General features: G+C 37.5%; 1 protein-coding gene across 1 annotated transcript in view; it reads left to right on the top strand.

Annotated features, from left to right (window-relative positions):
- Positions 1 to 12498: 12498 nt before the first annotated feature.
- Positions 12499 to 23406, top strand: part of LOC139152193 (uncharacterized) — a 79009-nt gene continuing 68101 nt past the window's right edge. The window contains exon 1 of the mRNA XM_070725329.1: positions 12499 to 12549. Within this exon, the coding sequence (XP_070581430.1) occupies positions 12520 to 12549 (30 nt within the window). The 5' untranslated portion in view covers positions 12499 to 12519. The remainder of the gene's footprint in view (positions 12550 to 23406) is intronic.

Raw genomic sequence — 23406 nt, 5'->3', positions numbered from 1 at the left:
CATGCTAGAAGACTTTTTAGCTTACACCTCCATAGACTCCCATGTATAAGGCAGTTCTCCATAGACTCCCATGTAATAAAAATTTAGTTTCTCATCGTATTCATATCGCAAAAATGATACAGTGACACAGTTTTTAGTCCCCACAGATGAAGTCCAGGGGGCTTATAGATTGGGTCATCTCCGTCCGTTCGTCCATCCGTTCGTCCATCCGTTCACACCGATATCTCAGATATTTTGACAAAATGTCACGTGACCTCGGTGACCTTTGACCTCAAATATACATATTTGTCCATAACTCAGTAACCACAAGTGGTACACCCTTCATATATGGTATGATGAGGGACCTTATGACGCCACATACTGTACCTCATTAATTATGTGCATATCTAATTTTGAGCAAGCCAATAGAGCTGGATGTCTGATTTTCGGTATATAGGGATAACTATAGGATAGTATTTTTTTGACAAAATGTCATGTGACCTCGATGACCTTTTACCTAAAATATACGTTTATGTCAATAAATAACCACAAGTGCTATGTCCTTTATATTTAGTAGGATGGGAGACCTTATGACAACACACGCTTTACCTCATTAATTATGCACATATCTAATTCTGGGCAAGCGAATAGAGCTAGAAGTCTGATTTTTGGCATACAGGGATTAATTAGCAATACAATTTTTTTTTGAAAATGTCACGTGACCTCGATGACCTTTGACCTTAATTATACATATATATATGCATAACTCAGTAACCACAAGTTCTATACCCTCCAATTTTGATAGGATATTAGACCTTAAGATGTCACATCTTGTACCTCATTTATTATGCACATATGTATTTCTTGGCTGGCCAATACAGCTAGAGGTCTGATCTTTTTTCCCGATTTAGAACCATAACTTAGACATGCCTCATGTGTTTCAAATTGGGAACAACGATAAAGACCTATGTGCCCATAGATCTCAACATATACACTCCAGTGACACTTCTTAATGACCACATTTCCCTGCCCCATCAAGACTAATACTCCTATTACAAGTGGGGACTATGTCATTGTCAATGACTTGTTCATGTACGGAGCCATAACTCAGACACATCTCAACCGATTTTATTCAAAGTTGGTACAAGGACATTGACCTATATCATACATATGCACGTCAATTTGTTTCACGATATGATCCAATATGGCCGCATGGCAGCCATTTTGTTTCAATTTTTTCATGTATGGAGCCATAAATCATGCATGTTTCGTCTGTGTTGACACACGTGAGCATATGTCGCAGCGATGTCTGTCTGTCTGTGTGTCTATCTGTCTGTCTGTCTGTCTGTCTGTGTACTCAATATCTCAAAATCGACTCAAAACATCAGAATCAAATCTTGTACATAGATTCAGTTTGCAAATGGCAAGAACTGATTAGTTTTTGGTGGGTGTGGCTTGCTCACTTTTTGCTCATTTGCATAATTAATGATTTTAGAAAAAACTGATATATATTGACAACAACTGCACACAATTTGATGAGATTTGCTACAAATGTTGATCACACCAAGATATATCAGCTTTGAAAGATATTAAGGGGTGACGTGAAAGATAATTACTTATTTGCATGTTTAATGAAATTTCCTAATTAGGAGTATATATCTGAATTTACTTGATCAAAATTGACGAAACTTGGTATGCATATTGAAGATACTATGATTTAACCTCATTGAAAGTCATTAAGCATTTTTACTTCATCCAAATCCTAATTTGCATATTTAATGAATTTTTGAAATTAAGGATATATATATATATTTGAAGTTACATGACCAAAATTGATGAAACTTGCTATGTACATTAAAGATACTATAATAGAACATTATTAAATGTCATTCAGCATTTTTACATCAGCCAATTCCTAATTTGCATATTTAATGAACTTTCCTAATTAGGGGTATTTATCTGAATTGACGAGACCAAAGTTGATGAAAGTGGCTATGTACATTAAAGATACTATGATAGAACATTATTGAAAGTCACTAAGCATTTGAACTTTAGCCAATTACTTATTTGCATATTTAATGAACTTTCATAATCAGGGATATTTATCTGTATTGACTAAACCAAAGTTGACAAAACTTGCTATGTACATTAAAGATGCTACGATACGACATTATTGAAAGTCATTAAGCATTTTTACTTCATCCCGCTCCTAATTTGCATATTTAATGAATTTTTGAAATAAGGGATATATATTTGAATTTACATGACCAAATTTGATGAAACTTGCTATGTACATTAAAGATACTATTATGTAGGCTAACATTATTGAAAGGCATTAAGCATTTTTGCTTCAGCCAATTCCTAATGTGTGTATTTAATTAACTATCCTAATTAGGGATATATACTTGGATTTATTTGATCAAAGTTGGCATAACATGCTATGTACATTGATGATTATACCAGGTTATACCAATATTGGAAGTCATTTCATGTCAGCTAATTTATAGTTTGCATATCTAATGAGCTTTCAAAGTTTGGAATATATAGTTTGAAGGACTTGACCAAAAGCAATTACACTTGCTATATAAAGTGGTGATACAATGATAGCAGTCAAAGAAATTAATTATTTTTATTTCAGCTAATTACCTAGAGAGTAAATCTGTGGTGAATATTGTTCATTATGTCAATCATAATACTTTCAATGAAGTTGCAAACATGTGGCAAAGGTTCAAATTTACACATAACTGCAATATAATGAAACAGGTGAGCATTTACAGTTCATATCTGGTATTCAAAGTTGGTACAAGGACATCGACCTATGTCATGCATATCCTTATTGATTTGTTTTGTGATACGATCCAATATGGCCGCATTGAGACCATTTTTTGCTCACGTGTTGACACACGTGAGCATATGTCGCAGTGATGTCTGTCTGTCTGTCTGTCTGTCTGTGTGTGTGTCTGTCAGTCTGTCTGTGTACTCAATATCTCAAAAACGGCTCATCAGATCAGAATCAAATCTGGTACATAGATTCAGTATGTATGACATCAAATCGATTCCAGCAATCATTATCATTCAAGGCAAATAAATTACCAGGTCCAATAAACAGTAAAAACAAACACACAAAGAAACATAAGATCACTGACAAAATCGGTAGTACAATCTTGAACCACTATATAAGTGGTGGTACCAGGTGTCCGGAATGGGTAAGCGTACCCTGCTAGCATGCTACACCCGTCAAGATTGAACTAGTGTGACAAAGTTATTGTACGGTAATTCAGCTATCTGCTAAATTACTGTTCTGAGTCAAAGTCGGGAATACTGTCTTTCATCATCTGAGTGACAGATTTGCCATATTTAGATATAAGATCTCCATATCTACCATAGAACTTCTTAAAAGATCTAACCAACCTACTTTGTGAAAATCCTTGTCTCACCAGCTTTAAGACTAATAAGCTGTGTCTCTCTTGAAAATCTCCATATGTATCACAAGCTCTACAGTATCTCAGTAGTTGTGAAATGTACACACCATAAGCTGGACTCGACGGAATATTACTGGTCAAGTAGGGAAAGTTAATGATTTCAAAATTAAAATCATCCCTTTTATCATACAACTTGGTGTGTATTGCATTGTGTCTAATTTCAATAAATAGATCAAGATACGATGCTGAGTTCATGCTCTCCGTTGTTTCTTTAATTTCTGATTCATCTGGATATATGTGATGGAGGTAATTAGAAATTCCAGGATTGTTCAAACTGATGAGATCATCAATATATCTATAGGTATTATTAAAGGACTTTGCAACTCTTTTAGATCCTGAACTATGAAGAGTCTGCATGAACCCAGCTTCATATGAATACAAAAATAAATCAGCAAGAAGTGGTGCACAGTTTGTACCCATAGGAATGCCTATAGTTTGCCTGAATGTCATACCGGCAAATGAGACATATATGTTGTCAATTAGGAAGTGTAGCATCTTAATTACTTCCGTATCAGTGTATTTGCATTTGGCATCACTGTTGTTACTAAAATAGCCTGAATTGTGTTTGATGACAATGTAATCATACCTACGACTGCCATTCTTGTAAAAGAAGGCTGCTTAACCAATGATGACAACCTAGTTTTAAGCTTGTTGTGTGGGATGGTGGTGTAAAGTGTAGAAAAATCAAATGTGCGGATTGAACCATACTTGCTTTTGTTGGTATCTAGAGTATGTAATAATTCTTTAGAATTTTTCAATATCCACATCTGATTAATCCCACTCGTTTCATAAACCTTGTCACAATATCATACCAGACCAGATTTGATGGTTGACAAAATTGTGGTCAAGAGTTGTGACAAGCGTTTGGTTGTACATCTGCTGCAACCTGCTATAAAACGTTGCTTATATGGATTCTTATGGATTTTGGGAATCCAATATAGTCGAGGTAGAACATTGTCATCATTTGATAGCTTGATGCCAAATGCATTCAAAACCGATGAATGATTATCAAATATTTCCTGTTTGGACAGGCTGATGGACAGTAGGTGGTATTACTGTCACCTGAATTAATTTTCAGTTCATTCATCAAACACTGAATGTAGAATTGCTTGCAGACAAAAATGATGTTATTAGAAGCTTTGTCTGCAGGCACGACAACATATTTATCATGCAATGCATCTAGGCATTCACGTATGGTGGAGTCATCAAATGAAGATGTTGTCTTGATGACAGTATATGAAGAACGAAGACGTGATATACGTTTCTGAACTTTATCTCTGACAGTACGTAACCAGTCAGAGAGGCACTCCACGTCTTCATCTTCTACAGAGGCCCACTTCTTTGCATAAGTCTCAAAAACAAACAGCTATTCAAAATGGCGGAGTGGCAATGCAAGTGCGAGTATTCGCCGTACAGTCAATTATCGCCCATAACTGGCAGATTTGAAAGAATTTTGTAACCCGAGTAAAGATTTGAAAGTTTGAAGGTATTTCCGACCGGTCGATGTAATTTTTTTGAGGTAGATGCTTTATTAGTCCCCGCGGACGAAGTCCGGCGGGGACTTATAGATTGGGTCCCGTCTGTGCGTCCGTCCGTCCGTCCGTCCGTCATCAACAGTTTCTCAGACACTGCTGAACCAATTTTGTTCAAACTCGGCACAAAGGCATAGCACTATGACCTACAGATGCACGTCGATTTATTTTGTGATACGATCCAATATGGCCGCGAGGCGGCCATTTTGTTGCGATTTTTCATGTCTTTGGACCATAACTCAAACATCCTTGAACAGATTCTGTTCAAACTTGGCACAAAGGCATAACACTATGGCTTTTATATCCATGTTAAATTATATCACAATACGATCCAATATGGGCGCGAGGCGGCCTTTTGTTGCAATTTTTCATGTCTTTGGACCATAACTCAGACATCCTTGAACATATTCTGTTCAACCTTGGCACAAAGGCATAACACTATGGCCTACATGTGCATGTCAAATTATTTTGCGATACGATCCAACATGGCCGCGAGGCGGCCATTTTGTTTGCGATTTTTTCATGTCTTTGAACCATAACTCAAATATCCTTGAACCGATTCTGTTCAAACTTTGCACAAAGGCATAACACTATGGCCTACATATGCTTGTCACTGTCACTGTCACTGTCCTTCAATGGACTGATTTTGTTTAAACGTGATATGGCTGCATTCTTGTGCACATTAATTTGTTTCATTATATGATCCAAAATGGCTGATTACAACAACATACCCGATCCCATACCATTTCGAAAATTCCACCAAACCATGTGTATAGTATGTGCTGTCATGACACTAGAGGCAGTGAGGGCATCGCCAGTGTGATGTAATCAAAAGTTCCTTTAGTGTCAACACCGGCAGAGATGAGTCTTTTATTGAACGTTCCTCAGATTACTTTATTATGCAAGTCACAGGCCTGATGCACCCGTTGCATCAATGTCATTCCACAGCTACCTAGACACCAAAGATTATAACAAAATGGACAAGCGGGGACTGTGTCATCAACGATGACTTGTTTCGTTTGTTTTCCGGCCACCGGTCGATTTTTCCGTGACATACCTTGTATTCTTATACAGTACGAGGTTCGGCCTTCGGCCTCACAGTACAGTGTCAGTCACTTCCCATCCGACGACGATCTAGGAAACATTCCGTACGCCTGTGGGCTTGATAATGGCGTAATAATATAAAATACATTCCAGCAAAATTTGTCTTGATTTAATTTTACGTGAGAAGTGCCATTGCGTAAAGTAGCGTTCACAAATACTGGGGGTGGGGGGGGGGGGGGGCGGAGGAACCGCGATTGAAATCTTTTTCAGTCTCCTCAATATCCTCATAAAAAAATTTCAAGTCCCCTCATCTGCATGTATATGGTCAGAATTTTTCAAGTCACCCTCAAATTATCATCTAGCCGTATATTTATTAGGGATGTACGCCCAGACAAAATAAACATTTGCGCAGTTCCGCTCGCTGATGCTCGACACCGCCTGATATCAGCAGTTTGTAGAGCCATATTCCTATGGCAAGTGTAAATTGATTCATTTTTGAATGCATTAGTGGACTTTTGGATTTATCAATCTAGGCTGACCTGAGTTACTCTAACACTGGCCAGGTCAATGACACCTGAAAAGCACACAAGAGAGAGTAGGCAAACTGTGAATTCTACATTTTGCCAAATTATGAAAATACTGAGCACAGGGACCTACCCAGTGACCGATTTTTTTTCAAAAGTACCAGACATGTATGACTGAGATGCTACTTAAAAAAGTTGTATTAAATCGACAATACTGGAAGGTTAAAGTAGTACATCAAATTAACGATTTCATCTCTGAAATTTTGGATGTGATAATGGCAAATTTGGTAAAAATGATTCCATTTAGTCACACATCTTTTCATTTAAAATCTTTACTTTTCAAAGTTTTACTTTTGTCATTGTACGATGAGAATGTGAAACTTTCATTCACAGCATGAACTTGCAATGAATGGTTTTATATATTGTTTTACGCGAATTCATGAAAAACAATTACTTTCATCGTACATTAGTAAAAAGTCAAGCATGGTGACCCATCTTTTTCTTCAGTATTTTATTCTTCTAGTATGCCAGAATTCAAAAATCCGTGATAAATAAGGACCCGGTCAAAGTCGTCATAAAGTATCGTCCAGTTGGAATACTTAGACGATACTAGATGATCATAGTATCGGATAGTATCGATATTAATCATAAATCGTATTAAGTAACGAGTTCTAAGCGGTCATATATAACTATACTAGACTCTAAGATCGATATTTTCTAGCATCGATACTAGACGATACATATCAAATATCGCCATTAGATGTGCAATGTCGCACTGCCCTCGCGCTAGGTAGGCTTGCGCTTAGATCGTGGGGTGAAGCAAGTCTACTGTAGTAGGCGAGCGGCAGGCTCACCTATTTTTCACGCTTAATGTACCCACCTTACATACAGCCACATCATACATCATTTGAAAGCTTATTATCTCTACTTCAAGAAAATTGACGATGTGGAGCTGCCAAGTAGGGCCATAACCCCCTAATTTGCATAATTCACATGGGTACCCAATTTGCATAAATGTGATATAAAATTAGGAAATTCATTGTTAACTATTCTAAACATACTTTTAAACTATCGAGTGATATACCAAATGAAAGGAATTTACATGTAGAATACAAAATTGATATCTAAAAAGATATTAAAATGGTTTTACTGAAATATTTTCATATTTATATTAAAAAAAATATTTTCCCTTTTGAATAACAAAATTTTAAAAATTTGAACACATACAGCCATATTATACATTATTTGAAACCTTACTGTCTCTACTTGAAGAAAATAGACAACATTTACTGTCAAGTACCGCCGTAGCCCTAATTTTCATAAATCCCACGGGTACCCAATTTGCATAAATGCGATATAATGTTAGATATTTATTATTCACTACTCGAAACATACTTTGAAACTATCGAGTTATATATCAAATGAAAGGTATTTGCATGTAGAATACTAGACAGACATCCAAAAAGATATTTAAAATCATTTCACTAAAATATTGTCACATTTATATTGAAAAGATATTTTCCCCATTTCAATAACAATATTAAAAACATTTAATACAAAAATCCAAATCGTACAGCATCATCATACGTCATTCGAAAGCTTACTATCTCTCCTTCAAGAAAATGACAATGTGGAGCTGTCAAGTACGGACTTGGCACTTAATTTGCATAAATTACATGGGTACCCAATTTGCATAAATGCGATATAAAATTAGAAATTTATTAACTACTATAAACATACTTTAAACTATCGAGTGATATATCAAATGAAAGGTATTTACATGGAGAATACAAAATGGATATCCAAAGAGATATTAAAATGATTTTGCTAAATATTTTCGTACTAATGTAGAAGAATATACTTTCCCCTTTTGAATAACGATATTTTAATAATTTTAACAAATAGAACTGCATCACACAACCACGTCAAACGTTAATTGAAAGCCTATTATCTCTGCCTCATGAAAAATGACGATATACAGCTGACAAATAGGGCTGTAATTATTTAATTTGCATAATGCAAACGGGTACTTAATTTACATGAATACGATATAAAATTACAAAAATCTATTGTTAAGTACTCAAAACTTACTTTTTAACTATCAAGTGATATATCAAAAGATAGGTATTGCATGTAGAATAGAATCATGAACTCCAAATGTGTATTCAAAATATTCTTATTGAATATTTTCAATTAAATTGTAACACCTTGACTCGTTTTTAATATTCAAAATATTGTGTAGTAAATACGAATTATGCTCACGTTATGGGGATAAATATCTGAATTTGTTTTGCAATTGATTTTTTCTTTTACTAAGGATACGCAGACTGGAACCTTTTCCTGTCTAATTCCCATAGAGCTGAACAACAAGAATACATAAAACCAATTGGAACTAATTCGGAATAATTTGGTCTTCATATTTTGCAAATTTTCTATAACGTATTTTGTGCTCTAAAGTTGAGTGTTGAAATTTAACAGGTTACTCTTAAAAACTCGTAAAAAGAAAAGCAGATAAGCTTAAATTTGCAAATTAAACCGACATTACTTCACCATCTAATTATCCCAAATTAGTTCCAATCTTGTTATAAATAGCTGTGTGTTGAATGGCCCTTTTGTATTATTGATGTCATTTTTGTTTCAAGTTCTCTAGAAATCTTGTTTTGATGGAGACATCATTGGTTACTACATCTGTGTCACATCTGTATTTTCAGTTCAGTTATGTGGAATATGTAGACGGAAGGCACCATATTTCATTTATCGTATTTATTGTTATATAATGAAGAAATAGCAACTCAACACACCGTTCATATCTTCGTTGTTTGCCTTTTGTGTATGATATTGTGTATATTGTCAGTGTATATTATATTTGGCTGTTTTATATAGAGTGTTAATTAGCCATGGCGATTATTCCAGTTAACAGTAAAATACTAGCACCACTTACAAGTTGGTACCTCATGCTAAAAATACAAGTGAACAAAATGATGCCCACCAGGAAAGTTCGTGGGCCGCCCAATTATAAGTGGATGATGAAGTCCAACCTTTCACAGATCAGAATTCATTTACTATTTTCTCAAACAAATCGTGAAGAAATTACATGCCATTACTCTGACACATTGTTTCAGCTACAGAGCTACATTTCAACAACTACAATAGTGTCGTTCATGTTGATCTTTTTTATGTTTGCACTTAATAGTAATTGGTGATATTTTGCCAACACATCTTTACAAAATAATGTTGGCGTTCAAATCATTTACCATATGTGTTAAAATCAAAATGTTACATATATATCCCGTTTTCATGGTTACAACATTACAAGAAAATGTGGTATTCTTGAGTAACATTAAAAAGTTTCCTTATGCTGTGAATGGCTATATTATACTCCAAACAAAAGGGATATTCGAAGAATCAGCCTCTGACCTATAAAAGCTAGACATCGGTGTTGGATAATATTGTAAACAAGAAGAGGTGTTCATATGTTTTGAAACATACATTCAACAAAAAAGTAATAATTTTCAGAACTAATTTCAACTGTTTGTTCTCCATTTTCTAAGCACTTTTTCATATCATAATGCTTGTGGTTGCATTGATACTTTAGTCAATTTTTTTAAAATACCATTATTCAAAAGAGGAAATATTTACAACCCTTTTCAGAATTAGAGCGCGAAGCCACTGCAGTGAACTGCAATAAAACTGCTCACACTAATTAGTTTCAGCTGTAGCCAGCTGGCAAAGTCGACAACATTGTATGTCCCATGCAGACAGTTTGTCTGGGGAAGTTGGAAAAAAAAAGATTTGTACATGGACCAGCGCATGGTAATGTTACATTGTATCTTAATCTTGAACACAGGGTGCCAATCGTAAACTCTCATTTACAACTCGAGCCTCAGACAGAGCTAGTTTTGCCTTTGTACAAGCAGACCTTTTGGTCTTTATCAAGTAGCCTTGTTCAACACCAAAGTGGCCACGGCTACAGCTGAAACTAATTAGTGTAAGCAGTTTTATTGCAGTTCACTGCAGTGGCTTCGCGCTCTAATTCTGAAAAGGGTTGTATTTCAACAGAAATATGAAAAAATTTCAGTAAAATTACTTTAAATATCATTTTTTATATCAATTTTGTGTTTTACATGCAAATACCATTACCAAATACCATATATCACTCGATAGTGTAAAAGTATGTTTAGAATAGTTAACGATGAATTTTCTAATTTTATATCTCATTTCTGCAAATTGCTTACCATTGTAAATTATGCACATAAAGGGGTACGCCCTTCCTTGATAGCTCAACATTGTCAATTTTCTCAAGTAGATATAATAAGCTTTCAAATGACGTATGATGTGGCTGTATGATAGGGCTGTATGTGTTAAAATTTTTAAAATATTGTTATTCTAAAAGAGGAAAATATTTTTTCCATATAAATATGAAAATATTTCAGTGAAATCAATTTCAATATCTCTTTGGATATTCATTTTGTATTCTACATGCAACTACCTTTCATTTGATATATCACTCGATAGTTTAAACGTATGTTTAGAGAAGTTAACTATAAATTTATAATACTATATCGCATTTATGCAAATTGGGTATGCGTGTTGATTATGCAAATTAGGGGGTTATGGCCCGATTTGGTAGCTCCAAATTGTCAATTTTCTTGATGTAGAGATAATAAGCTTTCAAATGATGTATGATGTGGCTGTGTGTTGTGGCTGTATGTGTTAAAATTTTTAAAATATTGTTATTCAAAAGGGGAAAATATTGTTTTCCATATAAACATGAAAATATTTCAGTGAAATCAATTTCAATATCTCTTTGAATATCCATTTTGTATTCTACATGGAAAGACCTTTCATTTGATATATCACTCGATAGTTTAAACGTATCGTTAGAGAAGTTAACAATAAATTTCAAATATTATATCGCATTTATGCAAATTGGGTACCCTTGTTAATTATGCAAATTAGGGGGTTATGGCCCTACTTGGCAGCTCCACATCGTCAATTTTCTTAAAGTAGAGATACTAAGCTTTCAAATGACGTATGATGTGGCCGTATGTAAGGTGGGTACATTAAACTCCTAAAATAGGGCCCTTTTTGTGGATTCGCCGCTCGCCTATAGGTGGGAGTGACCGTACGCGTCATTCTCCAAAGCGGTGTCCCTCGATCATGTGACCCGGCTGTAGGTGGGAGTGACCGTACGCGTCACTCTCCAAAGCGGTGTCCCTCGATCATGTGACCCGGGCCTGGTAAAAACTATATCCGCAACGTAAATTAAAACAGTTAATACGAATAGGGGACAATTAATTACTCAATAAGTTGAAAAATATTCATTTAAAAGTCAAAAACAAAGATTCTAAGCGACTGGTGGGCTAATCTACTAGTGGCATCTGCAAATAACCTTTGACCAGAGCACATTTCACTAGAGCGCCATCTTTATTCGAAGGTTATGTAGACAACACAACATGAATGAAGGTTGTGCAACAGGAAAATACGTTTTGCAACATGAATGGAGGTTTTGCAATAAGAAAATAGGTTTTTCGACATGAATGAAGGTTGTGCAAAAAGAAAATAGGTTTGTACAAAAAGAAAATATGTTTGTACAAAAAGAAAATGTTTTGTACAAAAAGAAAATATAGGTTTTACAAAAAGAAAATGTTTTTTACGAAAAAAAAATGTTTTTTTTTTAGCAAAAAATGTTTTTTTACACAAAGAAAAATAAGTTTATACACAAAGAAAATGGATTTTTCGAAACGAAAATAGGTTTTTATGCAAGGAAAATAGATTTTTACATAAAGAAAATGGACCATTACAAAAAGAAAATGGTTTTCTACACAAAGAAAATGTTTTATGCAAAAAGAAAATAGGTTTCCAATAATATCGCAACGTTTGGCTTGCCATAATCGCCAACCTAGAGGGCCCGACTAGGCCCGACTAGGCCTGGGTTTTTCACTTTGCCCCGTTAAAATGCCAAGCTTCACCGAAGCCTCATCCAAGGTACGCTTGATTTAAGATTTGGCAATAACCCTGCTCCAAGCTTTGGACACAATCCTTTATCTCAAGATTTGCAAAAAAGATTGGATTAATCTTTCTCGACGACAAGCTTGGCCGAAGAGCATTGGAAATCCTAAACCCAAGCTTAGAGTACCGCCAAGCTTGGACTAAGGTACTGCACAATCGCATTTCCGGGGGATGTGCCAGGGGTTCAATACCAAGAATGTATTCGGTTATTTGCGAAGGCTGATGGGTATTTTTGCAGTTTCAGGCTTTCTGTCATTCAGCGCACGCAAGCCCGTCTTCTCATCTACGTCAAAAACATGGTGAGTCCATTCATCGTTGTTTTTTACATGTGTGGAGCTTCCAGACAAACAAATATGGAACAAATATATCGTCGGAGGCATCGTATCGTGGAGAGTACAATAAGGGCGCGGCACATGTTTATAACTGGTGTCTTTTCCATTGGGCTAACACCAACATTCATGTTAGGTATACCAAGTGAAAATTTTAAAATCTCTAAATTTTTAATGCAATTTCCAAAGAGTGCTTGGAAAATAATGAACAATGCTTTTTATCTGGTCAAAATCGGTTCGGTCATTCAAAAGTTATGAAGATTTTTATGTATGTAAAATCCCAGGAAACCTCGCGGACGAAGGTCATAGTATTGGAAAAAAAGTTAAAATTGATGAAATTATAGATTTTAATAGGCTTGTTTTCCCTGAGATACATGACCCTGTAACAAATATGATGCTAAAAGTATTTAAAAGCAACTCTTTTTACAAAATAATTATCACTTTTTGTATTTTTTAGGGTCCCTGGGACCCCTGGTATTAGAAAATGGGGGGGGGGGGGTCCTGTACCACAGGCGCTCCTTAGCTGGGTAAAGTCTGCTACACACGCGATTGTGCAGTACCTTAGTCCAAGTTTAGTCAAAGCTAATATGAAGCTAGGCGCCGAAGCTCAGTACAGTGGTTTGCGTGCCGACCTTAATTTAAGACTGGTTCGCCCAAGATTCGTTGAAGCGTATTCTTGCAAACCTTTGTTGAACCTTAGGCAACAAACCTTTATAAAAGCTTAAACTTCCAAATCTTGTTCCAAGCTCGGGCAGTAAACCTTGGGCCGAACTTTACGGATAAGCTTATTATCATCCTCGTTTCTACTGTAGCTTTTGGGTCCCGTGACCCAGCATTTGACCTAAAGCGTTATTTTTTGCTCAGTTTAGGGAGGCGATTTTGCTGCAGGGTCTTGGCAAATAATCCGTTTGAAAGTTATGATCCACATTTATGTAAAAATATAGACCAGTAAGCAGGCTTTGGATAAAATAAACACGAATGTGTAACCGTTTAAATATATTAGCGTTGAGACGGACATCGCGACAGGAACACTTACGCGTTACGCCTGGTGCTTTCAATTTCAGGGTTCGCGGTAGAGGTCGCCACAGTCGCAAAATGCGACTAAAACTTGTTTGTGGCGAACAAAAACCCATTGGCAATCGCCACGATCTGAAAAGCGTGGCGACAGCTTATTTCTATAGTTGAAATTGATAAAACTAAACAGTCCAAATCTTAATGCTTTTTCACTGATATGCTAAAGACAACATAAAAGTCTTTATTTAAAGCACTTACTTGAAATTGTAAAGGAAGACAAAATACAGAAAACAATTACATTCTCGCGATCTCGATCTCCATGAACTGGCATTCCGATCACGTTGACACTAAGATAGACAACCATAGCCAAAAGCAGCAAAACTCAGCGACGATTCCGAGCTTTATTGTCACAGTATTTCATATCGCAGTATCAAATCAAACTGATAACAAAGTCCCTGGATCAGCGACATTTTAGTGAAATTTCCACATTAATCATAACTTGAAAAAGTAAACGTGAAACAAAGACGTCGTGTATGCTGTCGATCAACAGCATAGTGTGAACCGTAAACTAACTTGCATGGCATGTGCATTGAGTGCACATAAATGCAAGTCGCGATCGACATTGCAATATCAAACGGTCTACATCTTGTGAAAACAACGACATAGCAGTGAAAGTTGTAATAGTCACCGGTAAAAACTCTTCACTGATGAAAGGATAATAGCTTCAAACAAATGAAATTGCATATTTAGAGAAGGAAAACCAACGTAGCATCGTGGCCTTGAGTGAGAATAACAATGGCGGATGTGCGGAGTGGGACTATTCTATTTAGGTAACGGGGGTGCGGAGGGACACAGATTCATGAAGGTACTGGCAAAACGTGCCATTTTCCTAACGATGCTGTAGCGGGAACTTCAATGTCTCTTTTTAACAGTTTTTCTGATTGGAAAAGTAATTTTACTAACTGTAATGATCTACAATACGCTCATCACCTTTCTGTATGGGGTTTTAACTAGGGTAGGCATGTAAAGTAAAGTGAAGTAAGCCTTTATTGAAATCCTATCCCAATTGGGGATCTTGATCATAAAGTGCAATACAGGTTTTGCAAAATCAACAACAAAAGAGTATATGTACAGTTCAAAGCAGAACTAACGCACCGTCCGGGCTCGCCTCGGGCTCGCCTCAGGCACGCCTTGGGCACGCCTGAGGCGCGCCCAAGGCGCGTCTCAGACCACACGGGTTTGCCCTCAATAGCTCATTATCTCCAACTGGAAATTGTCATTATGTTGACATGCATAAATTATGCAGCGGTAACTGTCCCAGCCACAGTGTGGTTACACTGAGCACGAGTAAGACAAGTGTCGACCTAACTTTTCAGACGTAAATTTCTGGACTGTAGACCGGCCAACAATTTGTTGCACTTGCAGTTCAAGCATATAAATCTACACACCTTCACATCAAAGGAAAGCTTGTGACCCACTTTGTTGAAGGGTCAAATTTCTGTACAACTTTGTAGCAAACAACGTAAACTTAGCAAGTGTCTTGTGTACAGTGATCGCCATCGATCGTTTTACGATGCCACAAAAACGAATTGGTAATAATTGCCCTCCAATTTATTTAGCTTCGTTCGCCGTAAATTTCTCTGAGCCAGACCATGATCACTGACTGTGGCCAGACTTCCTTTTCTTGTCTGGAGCAACAATATGAAGGCCAATTTGCTGTGTGGCTCACGTAAATTATTTGACAAATGTATCGCCTACATTTAAATTGGCTCAAAGTCAAACAATGATTTGATCACAAATCTCGGAGAGTTACGAAGGCAACCTGTCGTAAACGATGATTCAGTGATTGTGAATCGGTGACCATTTAGAGAACACGTTATTCTACAAACACCGACTAGGTTAGTTTTTGTACAAGTAATGAAATACATCTATTTCAGTTCAACAGTAAAACATCGCGTTCTTCGACATGTTGAAACCAGAAGCGACATCGTTCTTTTTTGACGACCATTGGCATTGTGTTGAAGTAGTGCGGTATGACAGGCCACGCCGTATTCAGCGTGGTTGTGTTCAATTTTTACATGACCCACCAGTTGTATATTCGAAATGGCAAGTTTGGCGATGGTGTAATTTTTCAAGGAAAGTAGAGCTTGTCAAAATCTTTCTGGCACTTTCTTTCATTTCCTGATGCCCGCATCGTATCAGTGTGTCTCAATATCCTCGACATCGATAAAAAAACGAGTATCTCTTGAACCCTCTTTCATTTTCCAACCATCGTATCAATGTGTCTCATTTTCTATCCCCATCATTTCAAGCTCCTGGTTTATTTAGACAAAATAATGAGTCATAGACGTAGGAATATGACGCGAGGTCAACAGTTCGGAACTTGTCCAGATGTGACCGTTTCGTTGGAACATGTTGCAGTGTGTTGTAGTTGTACATCAAGACTCCCGTGACCGGCTGCCATGGCTGTCTCCGTATCAAAGTTTTAATACCTCACATAAACATTCATTGATCGCTCCAAAATAACATATTAAATTAAGATTTGGTAAAAATCCTTTTAAAATTCCTCATCTTGAGTGTTTTTGACAGAGAAAACCTCAACCACAGATCACGATATTGATCGAGCTTTCATTCAGAGTGGCCGGTGCAGTCAACGCGATGCTCCCGGGCGGGCGGGCGACCCATTTGAATCGCCGTTTCAACTTCAAATCACTTTCAAACGATAAACGTAAGTCTTTATTTTCCCGCAAAATACCCTAAAAAATACCGAAGTCTGTCATTTCTGTCACGTGGTGGCACATAACCTGTCACAAAAACATTGTGTGTTGAGGAAAAAATGCTTACAGACAGGTCTGTCTCCCTTCCAGCGAACCAGACCCAATTAAGTATTCACGACAAAGTTGTTGACCCGGTTTCATCGAAAGGTCGCTCTAATCATATGCAAATTTCCGCTGCATGCTGTGCTACATAGATGATGTCATTATTTGTCCTTACATGGACCTGAATTGGGTTCAAAGGGCAAAGAATGAATTATTTGTCAGTGACTTCCTAAGCGACTTGTGTAGTTTACATTTAGGCACGGTCCGCAGAGGGACCGTGAGTTAGCCCAAATACGACATCGGATTGTGGGAAGTTTTTTTAAAAGACGTCAATGCCGTTATCGGTGAAGTTCACAGTAGAGAAAGTCGCGAATCGTAGCAACAATATGTTACTTCAAGTCTTGAACACCGAACACTGTCCCCACCGTTTTGAATATCCCTACGAAATATTGCCAAGTGATTAGCCGACGTAGTATCGCAAAATGCATCAGATCATTGTGCAGTTTGTTTATAAAAAAACACAGTGGAGTGCGCAGTCAGAGACAAAACACCACCACTAGCAGAGGCCGTTCATTTTGCGTGAACGTCGCGATAGTAACTATTCAATAAAGGATTTACATGTACTTTCTATGAATAAAGTTACATTGCTTTTGCCCATGTGTAGTCTTGTTGCATTGCTGAGTTAAATTTCATTGACCAGGGAACCTATCACGGTTGAAGCAACCTGATTTGACAGACTTTCAAAATTGAAGAAAATGTGCCGGAGAGAAAACGGTAGGTACTGTTACAGACGCCCGTCATGTAGGCCTACTAGACGTTGTCATAATTAATGCCGTCATTTCCAATTTCTCACAAAAAACTTTTTAACTCTTATTTTAGTATACAGTTATCGTCGAGGTTTACAATGTGCGTCTCATTTCTAGTTGTTGTATATGAACCTTTTTACACTTTACATCCATCGCATGGTGTCATCTGACCTCGAGCAGTTACTTCGGCAATATTTCCGATCTAACCGACTGCAGTGTTTCCTCGAATGAGATTCAAAGTCATTAAATTTCTAATTTGCCAACTTGTGACGAAATTACGGTTGATGCATATTCTTAGATAGCTGCAGTACCGTACGTACGTAGCAAAACCAGATCTGGTTTTGCCATTTTGCCGCCCGACCCAAATACCCAGGCAAAACCTCGAGCTACTGTACTGCAGCGAATTCTTAGAGTGACAGTGGGGAATTGCCAAAAACTTCCAGGCCTCGCTGTTCTTTTATCCAACATGTGTAACGAAATTCTGTACGGAGAATGCACACAAGGTTTCGGTTTTCCGACAGTTTCAGTGTATTAGCTCATATACAGTATGAATGGTTGTTGCGGCTGGCAGGGAATCAATGTCACAAATCACGTTGTTCAAACTGTCGGCCGGCCTAACCTGTAGTACTAGCTGCCAGCTGTCGTCGACGGCTTTTGGTTGTTAGTAATTCTACGTCCGGGCGAGCTCTCATTCAGGGACGTCCCGTAATCGATTTTCAAACACTTGCAAGGCCAGTGTTCCTGTATTTTTGTAAGAATATAGTAAATGGTAGATAAAGCCAGACCCTTTTTATTGCCTACAATGTCGCCTTGTACGTCGTGTACGAGTCTCGGCCTTGACATGGCACAAAACATATTTGCGCACGTCATACAGATGATACCATTATTCATCTGGGGGCTTTCCGACTGAAGTGAGCACATAGTAGATTTTTCTCGAGAAACCTACGACGAAAAAGACAGTCTAAATGAAAATATTTCAAGCACAACATCAATTGCATAGAATGCTGAACTGCAGCAGCTTTTAATCGCTAATTAATGGCACAGTTTGTTTTTTGCATTCAACGCATCCAATCGAGCAAGTAAACTTGGTTTGACCTTTTATAGAAAGTTTGACAATGTATTTTGGTTGGTCTCCGGCTCGAAGCCAGTGACGTTTCCGGACTTCAGTTTCTGAGAGCCACATCAAATTGCCACGATCAGCGGACGCAAAATTATTATTTTCAAATAGCTATCACCAAAAATTTCGGGAAATGAGAAAACCTGGCGAGAAAAAAGGCATGGCAACAATGGTGTTGATAGCGTACCTACCTTTTCAAGCCATCAAGAACCAACAGCTCAGGTCGCCCGAATTCAATTCATGAATATGTTGGGCGAGGCAACGATAGTAAATTTTTTCTGCAAACGTAGAAAGACCTGCACTTTGCACTGAAAGGAATAGTTGGCAAGTCTTTTCCGAAACTGAAAAACATAGCTGAGGATATAGCCATCTCTCAGTCAGTGCGGCCGTGGCAAACTTGGGCGTTCATACCGACAATGGGGACAGAGCATTTTCAAACGAAAACGGCATTGTGAATGAAAGGCGATGACTTAGTTTTTAAAGTAGAAGAAAATGCTCAAAATTTTGGTTGTGTTAGTTAATCAATCGAAATTATTTCTTGTTCCAATTGATAAAATCATAGACAGTCTCGATTCTACCATCAATTAATCGACAGACTAAATCGACAATGGAAGATGCATATAAAATTTACAACGCGATGTACGCGGTACGTGTCGTATGTGTACATCTCAAACAACGGGCAAGTTGGTTTTGGCCCAGTGGGAATAGGGCGATCCGGCGAGTTGCTTCTGGGCGGGTTCAAGTTGGAAAAAGTGCAAGTTAGTCATTCGTGCAATACGGTCATCAAAACTTCAGGAAAATAGGAAGTCAATGAAATTTACTGAGCAATTCAACAAAGACTTGGTGATACACGTAGCTAAAAGCAATGTAACTTATTCATAAAAAGTTAATCCTTTATTTGGGTTATCACCATCGGTCATGCAAAATGAATGGCCTATGCTTTATGACACACCCCGCGGTTTTGATAAACAAACTAAAGATGATCATGGACAGAGCAGTACTGCTGTCCGCTGATCAATTGTCGATATATGGATATTCCCAGCGGTTTCCCATGTATATTGGGACTGTGATGTTCCTAGTTTTATTGCACCAGATGACATCGAATACACTAGTCTACACGGTCTAAGGCTTATTGACTTGGCGTAATTTTGTCATCGCCAGTGCAAGAGAGGGCCGGAGAGTAACGAAAACTTCATTCTCCAGTGAGCATTTTAGCCCGTGTTCTATTATTCAACGTATAACAAGAAACTTTAGCAGTGCCTCCGTCATTTTGTACACGAAAATTCAGACCTCCGTCCAGCTCCGCAGCTCCGAGTTATTCTCGACGGTCAAGTCTAAAATTTGCATTGTTGCTATGGAAACTGGCCGTTTTCCGAGAAAAGGGAGCATGATTCCTCGAAGGCAGACTTTCGCTGTTTCACAATTCGACAAAGAGGAATGATTTGCAATATGTCACCTATGACCTTTAACATCATGTAGCTGCTAATCACAAGATTGATCAGTCGCGTGAAATTCATTAAGTTCTGATACTTCGGACTTCACTGAGTTTGACAGAAAAAGATGCCTGTTTTTTGTGGGTTTTTTTTGCACCAGTTAGTTCCACGTGGGAATCATTACGTTACGAGAAAAAGACGGAGGTTTTTTATGTTCGGCCCCAATTGCTATTCGGAGCAGGAAGAATTTTGAATGTGGGATATCGACTCACTTGTAAAATATTGACAGAAGCGGACTTACGTTTTTGGTTTTCGGTTGTAATAATTTGGCATGGGGACAGTTTTGAAAGTCAGACTTTCATCGGGTATGGACAGTTATGTTAAACAATACTGGTAAAAGACGTAACGCCATAGTTTTTGGCCGCAATACATGTGGGGCGGCAACAGTTCTGAGCTGGATAATTGTAAGATATCGCAACCATTTTCAAAACATTAACGACATGAGAAATCTGTGGTGACGTACTTGGACGTAATCTTTATGCAGTGTAATAACTTTCAAAGTTGGAGAACGGTTCATATTTAATACCACAGACTTCAGGAATAAGCATAACCGAGTTTGACTACGGGCCCTCTCTATCACGGGTTTGAATTACATGTAAAATACCATCAGAAAAAGACGTTTTTTCCGACTCCAGTTACTTAGGAGCGGGAACAATTTATTATGAATATCAGACTTTATCAGGTATCAACTCACATGCACAGAATACTATCAGAAACGAACCGGGAATTTGAAAGCATTTTGAGTTAAGTTTTTTTTTGGCCCCAATTCATTCGGATCGGGAACAATTTTGAATGTTGGAATTTGTTGAGGGGTATCGACCCACATGTAAAATGTTAACAGAAGCGGACGTAATTTTTTGGCTTTCAGTCGTAATATAAGTTGAAATGGGGAACAGTTTTGAATGTCTGACATCATCAGGTATGGATGGACAGACGTGAAACACACTGGCAAAAGACATAATTTTTGGCCGCAATGTATGTGACTTTTGGAGTGGAAACAGTTTGACAAATGTACAACATTTAGAAATGGACGAATTATTTTGTTTCTTGGCCGTAATTTCTTCGAAACGGGGAGTAGAGAAGGACGTTGATTGGGTAGTGAAACACATACATATCATGTGAAACATCATCAGAAACAAGCATTAATATATGATTTTCGGCAGTTGTAAGTACAAAACGGGAGCATTTGTTAGTGAATACGTTCCTAAATAAAAGCAAGGCAAGAAGTTCATTACGGAAACATCTTTATTAATTACGAATCCTAGAAGTGTAAATAGTAAAATAACGTAGGGTGCAATAGCAGCCTGATATACACCAGATGAATACAGATCCTATCAAGTGTAGCAATTTTCCTTCCAGATGGTTTTACATGTAGCAATAGTTTCTGAGAGTTGCAACATTGTATGTAAAGGTTAGCAAGATCGTTTTGACGGGCCTATTGTTCAAGTACTGATTGTCAATATTTCTGCCCTTTGTCATGCACGTGAATAAATTTGCATACGAGTACAGCAGGTCTCCAAGGGGAAACCACTTCTCAGGCTCGCCTGAGGCACGCCCGAGGCGCGCCCAAGGCGCGCCTCAGGCGAGTCCGAGGCGAGCAGGAGGCGAGCCTTTTGGTGCGTTAGTTCTGCTTTGAACTGTAGATGAGGATGTAACATGTTCATCAATATTTTACTCTTTTTCATTTTTATTTTCGTCTGAGTTCAAACAATTTTCCCAAATCACATAATGATGATTTGTCTGTTCTTGAAAAATGTTTATAAGGTCTTGTGTGTCTCTGAATGTGTTTTTACAAATGTTTACTTTACTTAAAGATCATGTCTACTGTCTGTGTAGCCTTTGCAGTGAAAAAAGAAATGTATAATCTCATGTATCTCATATATATATATATATATATATATATATATATATATATATATATATATATATATATATATATATATATATATATATATATATATATATGTATGTATATAGTTCACATGTATTTGTCCATGACATTTTGAGTTGCTAAAACTATAGCTTTTCCCTAGAATCAAATGGGCATACCTTCGATCGTTTTATTTTAATGGCTCAGTAACGTCGCAGCTAAGCTCCAGTCGAGTCGTGAGGCTCGATATATATGTGGATATCGTACCTGGCGATCCCGGTTGCCGACTCGATAAACCCGAAATCTACACCTCAGCTTAAGTTCAACTGAATACTATAAATAAGTACAGTATAATCTTCGGGAAAGTGACTTTGGAGCTACAAGCATAAATTTCTTTCATCACACAAAAAATTCCTGAATTCTCGCTCGAGGAATCAAACCTGCAGCACGGCGTAGTAAAGGCTGCAGCGAAGACATACTTGCTCTGTCGAGCTGTAAGCTTATACATGTAAGCAGTGCAGCGCTGTGGAATCCGATATATCCGTCAAGTAACAAATCAAGGATGTATTCATGGGCGAGATAACATCAAAGTCCGTAAGACGAAATCGTTGAGGACCGAGATCGGGATCGGACGAGCTGACACCAGCAGAGACCGGTGACGGCACCGTTGTAGGCATAAACATGTAAGTACCGGTACACTCTGTGTGTCATCGAGTGGAATTTTGCGCTCGCCAAGGTCGTAAACTTGTATGATATTTTCACTACGGCATCTCTGAGAATGAGAAATACTGTTTCGATCATGTCGTTGCATTTACTTCATCAATCTATTTTTAAATATTCTAAATAACTGATTGACTCATCCATGTGACCAAATTCGTACGTCTGGTTGTGGAGATACCATTCAATTTATCGAAATTTCAGCTTGGTGGGATTTATGACGTATCTCCGAGTTGACACCTTACTCGTTAAATGAGAGTAATCCGCATAAGTAAAACACAAATTGCGACGAAATTCATGCAGTTTGTTACAATAACTTTGATCCATCTACGTCAAATGAACAGTAGGACTTCATGTGATAAATATGTAATCCCATGCTATTTTTCTGTTTGACGTCATCGTATACTCGTGTTTGTCGCGGAGCCGCACAACCAACAAAGTCGCGCGTGTGCAGTTATAGTAACAAACCTTATCGCGATAGCGCTGTAGACAACAGCACAAAAGTCTGGTTCAGCAAGGTCAAAAGCAAAATACTCTCAGACATGAAAAATATGTGCATTTTAGACTTTCGATTTTAAGTTAAATATGGTTGATTTCCAACGCTTATACATTACCCCTTTTCCTGCCAAGTCGGTGAAAATCCGCTTGAAATTCGGTGTAGCTAGAAT

This window comes from Ptychodera flava, chromosome 15, assembly GCF_041260155.1.
Source record: "Ptychodera flava strain L36383 chromosome 15, AS_Pfla_20210202, whole genome shotgun sequence".
In the NCBI taxonomy this organism is placed as follows: domain Eukaryota; kingdom Metazoa; phylum Hemichordata; class Enteropneusta; family Ptychoderidae; genus Ptychodera; species Ptychodera flava.
Note: the sequence above shows the minus strand (reverse complement) of the source record. Positions and strands in the feature narration are given on the sequence as shown.